The sequence below is a fragment of the Brachycentrus maculatus genome, unplaced genomic scaffold (genome assembly GCF_059751285.1).
Source record: "Brachycentrus maculatus isolate JH-2025_06_01 unplaced genomic scaffold, ASM5975128v1 h1tg000148l, whole genome shotgun sequence".
NCBI classification, from domain to species: Eukaryota; Metazoa; Arthropoda; class Insecta; order Trichoptera; family Brachycentridae; genus Brachycentrus; species Brachycentrus maculatus.
Genome location: NW_028280901.1, coordinates 920001 through 934079, shown reverse-complemented (window position 1 = coordinate 934079; position 14079 = coordinate 920001). Strand labels below are relative to the sequence as shown.

At 27.3% G+C, this 14079-nt stretch overlaps 1 protein-coding gene across 1 annotated transcript in view; it reads left to right on the top strand.

Moving 5' to 3' along the window:
* The first annotated feature begins 8404 nt into the window (after nucleotides 1-8404).
* LOC148308789 (tubulin alpha-3 chain) overlaps nucleotides 8405-14079 on the top strand; it is a 22508-nt gene continuing 16833 nt past the window's right edge. Inside the window, exon 1 of the mRNA XM_088261166.1 lies at nucleotides 8405-8598. Within this exon, the coding sequence (XP_088117292.1) occupies nucleotides 8596-8598 (3 nt within the window). The 5' untranslated portion in view covers nucleotides 8405-8595. The remainder of the gene's footprint in view (nucleotides 8599-14079) is intronic.

Sequence of the window (14079 nt, the reverse complement as noted above, 5' to 3'; positions counted from 1 at the left end):
TTGAACATTTATTTAAATCTATTTATTTACCGTTTTTCGATTCCTCCCCACTATTAAATGCTAAAAAAACATGTTATTCTCTCAATACATCAAACATTGACAGCTTTAATACAAAATAACAGATATCAGCTGGAATCAAAGGACGTAGATAAGTTTGAGAGAATTACGTTATTTGAAAAATTAGTCGTTGCCACGTATTTCTTCGGAACTAGTACATTCATTTTCGACTAATTTTTGCTATTATTTATTTAGTTATTATTCAGACCTGACGATGGAAGTTTAGCTTCCGAAAGTAGTCATTAATAAACTCAAGTGGTATAAAAACAAGTGTTTCCTTAATCATATTAAGTTTTACTTCAGTTTAAAACAAAATGGTTTCAAATTAACACTCGAAAATGTCCGAAGCAAAGCTAAAATTATCCAAGTCACTAAAATTGACGAAACGAAATCTGGAGGGCCTCTCAATATGAAAACATCTTTCACGGTCTCTTAGTCAATCGAGACCGGATATAAAGATGTCTGAAATCATCAGATATTTACTTAAATTTCGATTTATCAAATGTGTCGTTTTCGAGTATTAAATAAATGTCGAATATGGAAGTACGTGGTACACATACCATATATCTCGTCCTCATATCGCTCACTCCTTTCAACAACGTCATATATCAAAAATCGTTAATTTTCAGTTGTGCGTGTTTTCGGAATGCCCATATAATGTACTATATCCCACCAAAAGCGGCATATTTTTAACTTAATATTTACCCGCTACAGGGCAGAAAGTGTTGTTTTTGCATATTGAAGAAAAGGTATTGTTTAATTATTTTTTTTAAATATACTAAATATTTTTCAAATGGAAAAAAAACATTCAGGTTTTACCTAATAAGATCTGTTGCACAGTAAAAAGTTCAATAAGTGGCTCGCTATTTATTTTTATTATATTTTTAAACTTTTAAAACGATCGCCTGAAAAATCAAGTTTTTTTGATATATGACGTTGTTGAAAGGAGTGAGCGATATGTTGGTCCCAATAGTAAAAAAAATAGCCTACAACAAATTTGTGCACTGATTGTCGCAATAACCCTTTAATTATCGAATCAAAAACCGCATTATGTAACCACGTTTTTTTCTTATTTTTAAAAAAGATACATTTTCTACTTACATCATTTATACGCGATTAATGTAGTAATATATTGGAGGATAAATATCTACCAATTACATCTTATGTACGTTCTCATTCGTCCCCGATGTCAATGATATAAAATGTAATTGAATTATTGGTTCAATTAATCTATTATTGCTGATTGTTTTAAATTGCGTAATTTACTAGTCCGATCTTCCTTAAAAGACAACACGTTTACATTAAACGATTAGACGTGGGTACAAAATTGACAATGTGATTGCAGTTAATCGACCACTCGTGGGCGATTCTCTATAATTTTCAGTTTTAAAAGAATATATCCGTCTACGTCTGAAGTCATCAGGATAAAACTTAGACGAATGTCAAATACTACGTAACTTTTTCTCTCATTTATTAAATTGAAAAAATATATAAATGTTACTTGGAAAATACTACAATATATTTATCCAATTTGGCATGTGTTTCAATGCATTCCGCATTATTATCAAACTCCGTATAAACTTACGGTCAGTGCTAAATTTTCGTACACGCTAAATAACCTATAGTTTAGGCCGCAAAATTGGTAGCCGTAATATTTTTCTCATTAATTTTTTCATAAAAATTTAATCCACGAATATTTTAGCTTATCACTAGATTTAACACCATATATTTAAAATGTTGATCAATTGACAGCGATCATTATATATGTGTCATCAACTGATGGACAACTAATGGGAATACATATTTCTAACTTTTATTTACACACAACGAAGGTTTGATAGTCCCAAGAATTAACAATAAATATGGGAGTCGAACACTGCAATATATCGTTCCGAACATTTTTAATTTGTTGCCGACGGGTGTTAGAGGTCAAAATAAAATATGGAACAAAGGCAAAATAAAAGAATGTGTAAATGATCAAGAGTTAATTTTATAAAAAATTTAAAATGTTTATATTCGCATTTTTTTCTCTTTTTTGTGTCTACATTAGGTTAAAATCGTTGAAAACCATAAAAAAGTATTAAAAAAGAACTCCACCGACAAGACACACAAGGTGGCTTGGTGGGTCTCTGCAAAAAAAAGTTCTAAATGTGTATAAATTGTGATTTAAATAAATGTATATAAATAATTAAAAAAAATAAAAATAAAAATAAATTCTCTAGAACGCCACACGGAAGAAAATCTGGCGAAACATCGCTTTTTCTTAAAAAAAAAAAATGGTAAATACCACTGTTTCTTAAATGCAAAAAAATATATTAAGAAAAAGTGGTAAATAACTTAGAACTTTAATAAGTGAAAATCGATAGATATTTATATTCTTCTCCGTCTTACTCCTCATTACTGAGGGTTATACCAGTTATTACTTTACTGCGCTGGGATATTTATTATTGATTACGCATTTTTATCGATTGTTGCGCGGTATGATCGATAATCCTGAAATTATCCGGAACATTGGTCTGTACGTTCCCGATAGTTACCTAAGACAGCGTCGGCTAGATTGTTTCACATTCCTATATACAAGACCAACCTGCCGATGGTTATGCCTGTAGGAAGAGCTACCGCTATGTTGAACAATATCTCATTGGATATTGATCTGTTCCATGTGTCTGAAGGAGTTTTCCGAAGCGGGATTCTTCTACACCTTTAGCAATAGTTCTTCCATATTTTCGATTTTTGTATGCATTTAGTGTATACGCTTTAAATTTTTTAGTTTGTAATGTTAATTGAAAATAAATAAATTGAAATTGATATAAATTGAAAAATTATACAATGTATTGAAAAATATAATCAGAGGGATTTCATTGTTTATGACATAAAAAAAAACATTCACGTTTTAAAAAATAAATTATTCACTGCCGTTCATCCTTGATCTATCCACTCCCTTACCACAAATTTCGACTGGTCTGCTCAGTGGAGCATTTCGAAGACAAATCTTCCATTGCAGTCAATCAACCAAGAAGGTATCATTATGACGACTTCCTCTCATCGGTTAGTTAAACAATAGTCAAGATGTAACTCTATTCCGATTTAATGTCTGATTGAGCTGCGTCTATCAAATAACAAAAATTAAGTAGGTAGATACCTACTTAAATATAGAGTGTATACAAATATTTGTTCACAAATTCTGGGTTTGTCTCTGCTATATATTAAAATCTCAATATAGATAAAGAAAATTTTGGAAGTCTGGGCATTTACAGGTTTAACGATCTGTCATAGGCTGGTTCAAGTGATCACTTCATACACGTGTAACATTCACCATTTTACCCATGATTGACAAGTACTGTGATTGCCACGAGTAATATAATGCTTGTGAAGTTACGAAAATACTATAAATTTACGAGATAATAATTCATTCAAACCCTTATCCGCACCCAAATGGTGCATATGGCACTGCATCGTATAAACGCAGTGTTATTTTGATCGTTAACCCATGAAGGAAGTGTGATTAGCCCTCCGCTTCAGGTACCAGTCTAGGGTAATATTTAATAAATATTAGAGTGAAAAAATCACATCTATTTATTTGACCCCCCTGGGAATCAAGTCCGGGACCTCCAGAACGGTAGCCGAGCGTGCTGACCACTACACTACGGCGGTATAAAAATGAAATAATACAATCGAAAACATTGCATATTTGACAGCATCTTTCCATTTTCAATGATGAGTAATATTTAGATGATATTTAGATCTTTTTTTAACGATGAGCGTGTGTTGCTGTTATGTTCAACAGATGGCGCTGTCATTTCTTCAAAAATGTGTTTTCAAAAAAGCGTGTTTTACTTTTTACAGTTACATATAAAAGCAATCGGTGAGTAACATTAGGAGATTTATGATTTATAACAAACAAACATTTTAATTTTTTATTTATATACATTATTCAAAGTGTTATCTGAAGATATTCGATAGTAAAAAATGATTTTTGACAGCTCTTTCATTTTTGAAATTTAACTTACAGTAATCTGTAATAATTATTAGAATATTTTATCAAATTGTTTATAGTAAAATAAGCATACATGAAAATTCTATGCTGCGATACCCCTTGAGTATATTTCCACAAAAACGATTCTTATGACTCAATATCGTTACCACCAAACACTTATGAGCAACCATTAAAATAATATGGCTGCTATTTTAAACACAATAAGTCATTCAACACGACCAACTTGCAAGTGGAGTCAAATTACATCAAATGGTGATATTTTTGGAATAATATACATCAGTGATTGACATGACATGAAAACATGATAAATCTCTTTTGTATAATATTTATATTAACCTCTTTAAAAGTTAAATTTTAAAATTATAATTATAATTCAAAGAAATCACTTTATGGAGAAAATCACTATTTAGTATTTTTATTTAATACTAGCTGTATCCGGCAAGGCGTTGCTGTGCCTCAGTCTGGTTAAATAGAAAATAAATAAAATATAAAAAATACATTTTTAACGTTTCATTTCACAATGCTCGTGACGCAATGAACATACATATTTTGTATTACAAATTTATGAGACAATCGAAAACTTTGAAAATGCTAATTGTCAGTAGTTGTTAAGAAACACACTTGTTACCATGAGCTATATTTAGCAAAGCGTGTGTTACTGTTATGTTCAACACATGGCACTGCCATTTATTAAAAAATATTTTCAAAAAAACATGTTTTACCTGCCACAGGTGTATACAAAAACACACAAGTATTCGAATTAAGCGTTGCGTTAAATTCAAAGCAATCGGTGGGTTAGTTTAAGAGATTTAAGATTTTGAAATAACAAATAAGTATTTATATTTTTATTTATATTCATAGATAAAGAAGTTAAATATCTTCAAAATAAAAGTTAAGTACGTTATGTCTACTAAACTAAAAATGCATTTATTATGTGAATTTATCTGATTTATAATATATTGTGCTATAAACAAATAATAAGATGTAAAACATTCATTACGAATATTCGTCTTGCCGAGAATTTAACACAAGAAGTCATGCATAAAATTCCAGCTGTTTTACAGCTTCAAAACAAAGGCGGGCGTAAAATGAAAAACTCATAAAAGTTTTTTTATTGTTAATTAACTTTTTAAAATTTAATTCGAAGAAAATTTGGTACCAATTTTCTCTTCATAAATATTTATATATATATATATATATATATATATATATATATATATATATATATATATATATATATATATATATATATATATATATATATATATATAAATATATATATATATATATATATATATATATAAATATATATATATATATATATATATATATGTATTTATATATATATTTATATATACATATATATATATATATATATATATATATATATATATATATATATATATATATATATATATATATATATATATATATATGAAGAAAAAGGAGAGGAAGTACAATAATTGAATTACTTATTTAAATTATCAACTCGTTTTCCCATAGGAAGGCATTGCGTTTTTAATTGTAAAAAAAACTTTTAATTGCACTTTCCACAATATTTTATTTTTATATGAAACTTTCAATGTTTTTATCTTATCTACTGCGGTATTGAAATATTATTACATATTTTTTCAGAAAACTTACACCAACACTGTATTCGTAAAATATTCATCCTATCGTACAACGCTACCGTAAACATGGACTAAGCTTTTATTGCACTTGAAATCGATGCAAGTTTACCATGACTCACGTTCGCGTTACGAACTTACTCATTTAATTTGTGTGGAATTTGTCTGGCTTTAAGGATGGACATGTTGAAGATATGTAATTGATATCATGCGTGTATTTAATAACCCACTATCCAGCTTTGTTTTTAAAAATACCCAATTTTATATCGGAGATGAACAATGTACATATTATTATTGTCAGCAGCCTGACATATAAAATAGAACCCATTCGAGGATCCAAAATAAATGATCTGAAAAGATACTTTATGGAAAGATATACATGAAGTGATTAGTCATATTTTCTTATTTTGTTTTTACCTTACATTTTTTATATTTGTGATATTTTCTCATTTATTATATTTTCTCATTTGTTTATTTTAAATATGCTTCTTACCTTATGTGTTTCTCATTTATTTCTTTTAAATATGCTTCTTATGCCTATTTATTATACCTGTTTATTGTTTTTATATTTTTCCATGCATTAATTTTGGTTATAAAAAATCTTTTTTGTTACTTTATTATTTGTGTTCCAGTCTTGTTAACCTTAAGCCCATGTCCCAAAATAAGAAATATTTATTACTTATCGGGAATATTATATGTATACATGACTTATGTATGTAATATGATTTGAAAAAATAAAATAAAATAAATTATAAATAAAACCTCGTATACCTTGATACATGATGACTTACATATGTACCATATATGTTAATTTGAGTGCGTTTGGCCAAAATATAGATTGTTAATAATTTTTACTCGATATTTATTTAATATTACCCGGGACTGATACCTGAAGCCCAGTACTGATCACCTTGCCTTCATATAACATCAACATATCACTGTGGCGACACAATGTAGCGCCCTATGCACCACTGGTTGCAGATAAGGGTTAAAAGACGAAGAATGTAAATATATATATATATATATATATATATATATATATATATATATATATATATATATATATATATATATATATATATATATATATATATATATATATATATATATATATATATATATATATATATATATATATATTTCTCGTAACATTTTTGTACGTAGAATCACCATTCATGTTACTACAATATTTCAACGTTGAACCAAATCCTGAAAATAAATAACTTGGTGCATAGTTTTCAGAATTAATTTGTAATAATTTTTTTAAACTGGGATGAGTCTTTTGTTTGTTTTTAACTAACTAAAAAAAACTACAAATGAATAATGAATTCGCATTTTATTGATTAAATTATTATTATTGTTTATTGGCGCACCTTCACCGTAAAGAATCAAATTATTAGGGTTGGGTGAAGATATTTTGGTACTGATAACTATTTCGTGTGTAGCAATAATTAGGTAAGTATTATACGAACAATCCCCATGTAAGCACGCAAATATTGCATGCCTGAGTTTTACTTTATTTTTAGTTTTGGGCTACGAAAATTCAGAAAAAATCTCACAAAGATAGTATCATATTTATTTATTTCTGTAATTTATTATTTCTTAATCCCAATCGCTTTTTCCTAACGCAATGTTATCTTTATCGTACATTACCTTCAGGTGAGATTATGAATCTTACGCTTCAAGTTCCAGTCAAGGGTAATAAGCGTAAAACACCAGGCCATTGATAAGAACCAAAGAATCCATAATCTCATTCACTATACATTACAAGTAAGTTCAAGAACCCAGAAACTAACTTTATATTTATTTTGTATAAAATACCTCGATTTTTTAAAAATTATATATATATATATATATATATATATATATATATATATATATATATATATATATATATATATATATATATATGTACCATATATGTATGTATAATTTATGTTTAATGAAGCGAAAGATTCATTTGTCTCATAGGTGTGGCTTCTAACTGCGAATTTGGGCAAGGCCAGACATAGACTTACCCATATTTTGTCTCCTTATTTAATATGTGAAATAATTGTATTATATGTAGGTACAACTAGAAAGGTTTAGTAGAAAATATTCAGTTAATACTTATTTCAGACATGGAAACATTGCGGATCTAATTACTCTAATATTGCCGGCGTCGGTAAAAAAAAACTCTTTTCGTTTTTCATAATACCATACTTAAATATAAAGGCATTCATATTTCAGTGAAAACTAACTTATGCTGTTAAACGTATTAACAAATGTTAAAAATTAAAAAGAGATCAATAAAACGAATATCTTTACAGCCAATGTAGGTGCGTACGCAACGTACTTACGTATGTATTAATTGTAAATAAAAAAATGTAAAATTAAATAATTAAATATTACATTACATACGACAAAACATACGACAAAAGTTTGTAAGTATTTTTTATATACACTCGTTTATTGATTATTTATGTTTTTGATATGCGACATTTCCAAAAAAATGGTTGCTGGTTTTCCGGGAAATTAAATAATACGAATTCACAACAGCTGTTTTGATTTATTTCCAGACGTTTGGCTTTCTGTAACCAGGGTTTTTCTACTTCTGCAATGATTCGCAAAGACATTAAATACCGTTTCCCTTTTTATGCTGCATCGTGATATTCCACGTGACTTTGATTCTACTCGGTTGGTGTATTTGGTCTATAAAAGCTCGCGCGCTTCTCCCAACGCCTCATTAAGGCGTGGGTCTCCTAACTGACTATATCGCTCGGACGCTCCCCACCTAGCTTTTGTTGGAGGTGATTTCTTGAGAAAATATCAATTTAATTCAGTCATAAAACTCTGTGATACAACGCAATCCCAAGACTGCTTTCCTGCAAATTTCTTCCAGTCAGAGCCTAAAAAGAAACCAACTCTTCAAAAATGGTCAGTGATAAAAATGTTTATTTTTTTCACAATTCTAAAACAACTTTAAAAAAATTATTAAATCAATTGAATTTTTGTTTTATACAATATCTGTGTTTAAACATTTTTCATCGTATTATTGAAAAATATTTCCATGCAAATAACTCTCACAGTAAAAATATAACAAATAGGGTGGATCCATTTGGAAATTTTATTTAATAAATCTACCAGAATTATTTGACAAATTTATTTATATTTAAACCGACTCGATCAATTACAATACAATTACTTCAATATATATTTAATACAAATGTCATATTGAATGCATGTATAAAATAATAACTGACTATCAACATTTTTCATAAAGAGAGGATATTGAGATATCGAACTAAGAATTATTTTTTCCTTCAAATAATTGATTTCTTACCATAATGATGTTGAGTTTGATTTGCGTTTTCTCAATAAATCTTACGTGTAATTATTTATTTAATTGTTATTTTATACTTTTTTTACGGATATTTTCTTCTGTCTGTTTAAAACTCTAATAAATGCAATGATCTTCATCCCATTTTTATATATCGCTCACTCCTTTCAAGAACGTCATAAATCAAAAATCGTCATTTTTCAGTTGTGCATGTTTTCGGAATGCCCAGAAAATGTACTACATCCCAGCAAAAGTGGCATATTTTTAACTTAATATTTACCCGCTACAGGGCAGAAAGTGTTGTTTTTGCATTTTGAAGAAAAGGTATTGTTTAATTATTATTTTTAGAATACTAAATATTTTTCAAATGGAGAAAAAACCTTCAGGTTTTACCTAAAAAGATCTGTTGCACAGTAAAAACTTCAATAAGTGGCTTGATATTTATTTTTAAAACATTGTATTATATTTTTAAACTTTAAAAACGTTCTCCTGAAAAAATAAGTTTTTTTTATTTATGACGTTCTTGAAAGGAGTGAGCGATATGTAGATATATTTATGTTCATCGATCTCTTTGAAACATGATTCATCGCATGCTGACATGTCGATAAGTGGGTATACTATGTAAATTTCAGCGTCCAAACTGACCATTGTCTACAAGCTGTTTGACTCCACCCCACTTATCACAGTTTGTAAGGGGATGTTATACTAACGACCCGTTCGTGATCTATTTTACTTGATATACCCTGATATACCTACATATTTTACTTTTTGTTTAAAAATTGGTTTGAAAATTCAATTCAACCTCAAAAAATAATTGTCCTATAGCTATTGTCGTACAAAATGTTTGCAATGTATTTCGATTAAAATCTGAATATATATTCGAAGGCTTATTTTCACCTTGACATTTGATGTAGTATGTTACAATATTTAATATTTACGTATTCAACCCTAAAAATACATTTTATATGATACAATTAATTTTGTTTCTAGTTAGCATATTGAAAACAAATAAACACATTTATTACGTTATTAATTCTATTATAGTTAATAACAATAAATAATAAATAAAAATACATGATTTTTATTATTGTAATAAATTGTAAATTTAATTTTATTTGATTTAAGGGGATTATATTTCTAATTCATTGAATACTGATTGGAAAATCAACCCATAATCATGCAGATGCGTTTTATCCAATAGTGAAATAATTTATTGAGGAAAAATATCCTTCAAACATTAAAATAGGTACTTTAAAAAAATTACTGATTTGAAATACATACCTTTTACTGGTACTCCGTTAATTTGTTATAAGTCACGCAAACTTTCTCACACAAACAAGTTTAAATATTCTGCCTTTTTCACCATTTTATGTTCATCTGAACCTTCCTGGTAAGTTATTGTATATTAGTACATAATTTTTTCAAATGTTTTTACTTTACAATAAGTCAAAAATATCATATAAAAATCATTATTTTATCAAAATTATACTCATGGAAATGTAATAAATATTTTTTTAACGTTAAATATAGGTACACATTTCTACATCTATTAAGGTTTTTTATAACAATTTTTCAAGCTTTTTATTAATATATCTAATATTGAACTACCTCTTAAACCGTTTTGATTAAAAAAATTGTATTTTCGTGCCCACGCCTACTAAAAGAAGATAGGTCACATTTATTCATTTCTCAACGGCACGAATAGGTTACACATTTTTTCGGAACAGTGTGATGTTCAACAAATAAATCACCAAGTACCTAAGTAATAAAACAAATAAATATCTTACAGTCATTCCTATATTTTTCAAAACCGTTAACAATTGTCTAGTTATCTGAAACTTAATAGTTATCTTAATTTTAAAATCAACTTTTATCAGTAAAGTCAAAATGTAGGTATCTACATATTACCAAAGATTTAGTGCCGAGTGAGTGTATACTGGGTACATAATTGTGGATTTGAACCAGAATTTATAGTTTTTTTTATTTAAAAAAAGTTTTGTTTAAAAGAAGAAGAAAAATATAATTTTACACTCGGTTTTTCACAAATATTAAAAAAATGTAAAATAATAGTATTTTAACATAACTTATCATTTGTGATAGTAACGCTAAAAAGATCCTCGATTTATCAATTGGTAGCACTGCCTTATTCTCGTGTGGAGTAGCTAGTCAACGAAACATGCAATGTACGTATAGTAAACACACATCTTTATTGATTTCCTTTTTAACTAAGTACTAAGTATTCCGGAAAGTGCGTGTTACATGATTAATTTTTCATTTAAAGTGTGACATTTATTGTGTTTGTATTCTGAACGTAAGAACTTAAATGTAAAAATCAACGTGAATATCATGGAAGCTTATATTTGTTATGTTAAAATTCGTTAAACACATGTGGAACATCATTTGGTTAGTTTCTCCGTTTGTATGCTCCGGAATTCAAAATTAATGTATTTTTACTTGTATATCGTTTTCAATATTTTTAATTTGTTGCCAACGAAGGTAAAAGGTAAAAATAAAATATGGAACAAATATAGGAATGGGTAAATGATCAATAATAATTATTCTATGAAAATTGTAAAAAAAAATCTTTCTTTTTTTTGTGTGTAAATTAGGTTCAAATAGATAAAAACAATAAAAAAACGTATAAACTCCACCGACAAGACACACAAGTTGGCTAGGTGGGTTTCTGCAAAAAATATATTATAATTATTATAAATATGTTATAATATTTAATTATGCTTATAAATTTTATAATGAATATATACAGTATATAGTATATGTATTTATATGTGTGTATACATATATATATATATATATATATATATATATATATATATATATATATATATATATATATATATGTATATATATATATATATATATATATATATATATATATATATATATATATATATATATATATATATATATATATATATATATATATATATATATATACACACACACACACAAATAAATACATTTACTGTATACTATATAAATTCATTATAAAATTTATAAGCATAATTAAATTTTATGACATATATATATATATAATAATTATAATATATTATATTTTAATTATTATAAATATGTTATAATATTTAATTATGCTTTAAAAAAAACTTCATAAGTAAATTAAAATGTTATCCTTTAGTGATAACTATAGCGTAAAACTTTTCACCATTCCATCATGTTTAATTTAAGATAAACAAATCCAATTTAGTACCCTGCGCACCAGAATGCAGATAAGAGCATAATTATAGGAAGTTTCAAAAAATCTAAACAAAGATATTCGTGACAAATGTACCGGAATTTTATTAACTTTTTAATGGAATTATCTGTAACTTGTGGTTTCACATCGATTCCCCGATAGCTACGCATCTAATAATAGTAATTTTTCATAACTTGAGTCAAAAAATGGGTTAGTGCCTGGCACCAGTATAACATACCTCCATTCCATAATTTTGTGGTTTTCCAATCACTCCAACATCATTTATCAGGCGCATATTCCTTTAGATGTCAAGATTCGGCATTGTGTTTTCGTGTAAGGACAGAAACTGTTTACTAAAAGAAAAGACATAATTCAAAGCCTTTTTAACTTGATTAAAAAACTATTTTCCGTTCTACGTTTTTGATGTCAAAGCTCGCCTAATTCGAGTTCCATGATAATCGACAAAATACGTGACAAAGTTGTTATTTACAAAATGCGAAAAAGGTTTTTGCTTATTTGATTATTCGCGTGACGACAGACGTATTAAGTAATTAAATTTCTCGAATTAAAGTTGTATGTCACGTAATCTAATACAAAACAATTACCGAAGATCTTTTTATCAAAAGATTCAATAAATGTACAAAATAAGTATAATAAAATTAATTTCCTGTTAAAAAAGGTCACGTTTCGTCCTTATCTAAAATAAAGTTGAATTTTTTGCTTTATCGACATGAGAAATGTTCTATTCCTAGCCTAAATATGGATATTGATTTTTCTAGCTTGTAGCTAGAAAAAAAAGGTTGCTTTAAGGCTGTAAGCCTTAAAGCCACCTAAAATACAGCTTAGGACTTTTGCTGACTTAATTTTTTTTTATTTATTAAAATATAACAGACATTTTCCTTTTTAATTGATTAAACTTTTTAGTTTTAATATTTAAAAAAAATATTTAATGGACTAATATTGACCGTTTTGTGTTCAAATTACAAATGTAACTAGGTACCATCAAACTTTCAACGTCAATAATTATCTAATAGTTAAAACATAATTATAATATACCAAAAAGAAAACATTTATTATGAAAGTGAGTTGTAATTTGTATTGCTAGAACACATATAATTTTCAGTAAAAATAAGTGACTAAAACTACATTGCATACCAATAACATAAATTACTATCCATAATAATAATTGAATTGTTGTCGCCTGAAGTCAATAATGAGACATATAATCGAATATTATACAATAATTCTACTTCATATCTTATTAGCGGCTATAACAAAACCACAGATTTAATATATTTCTGCGGTTACTCGTAGATCTAGATACTTTGTATTATTATTGCACCACGTTATAACCCTTCAGGTAAAGCATATACGAAGAAACAATATGAAACTTTTTAAGTAGATACCTAGTTATATTTTTAACATGTGGATATATGATTATTATATTAGCTTGAGGAATATTGCTGAAATTGTCGTTTAACAAAATATTCAGTATTATTTCAGTGTGTCGCCGGAGATTTAAATTTTTATGTAAAAAAGAAAATACGGTCAACATTTTTATGTTAAGTGTTTTTCATAGATTCTAATTTTAATAAGTTGACTGACCAACTCCTGAAATAGCTCTCTATTTAACTGTTACTGCTGGTGCTATTTATTGAAGTAGGTATATGTAATTAAGGGTCAACGGTTTCAAAGTAGGTACTAAATGCAATCAAAATTCTTTCAGATCAAATTCGGCGATATACGAAATCTCCATCAAATATCAATATTTACTGTCGACACCTTTATAACAATTTATACTCCCATTTTGTAAACTTTTAAAGATTTTAAACCTAAACTTCATTGAATAGCGTCATAATTAATATGT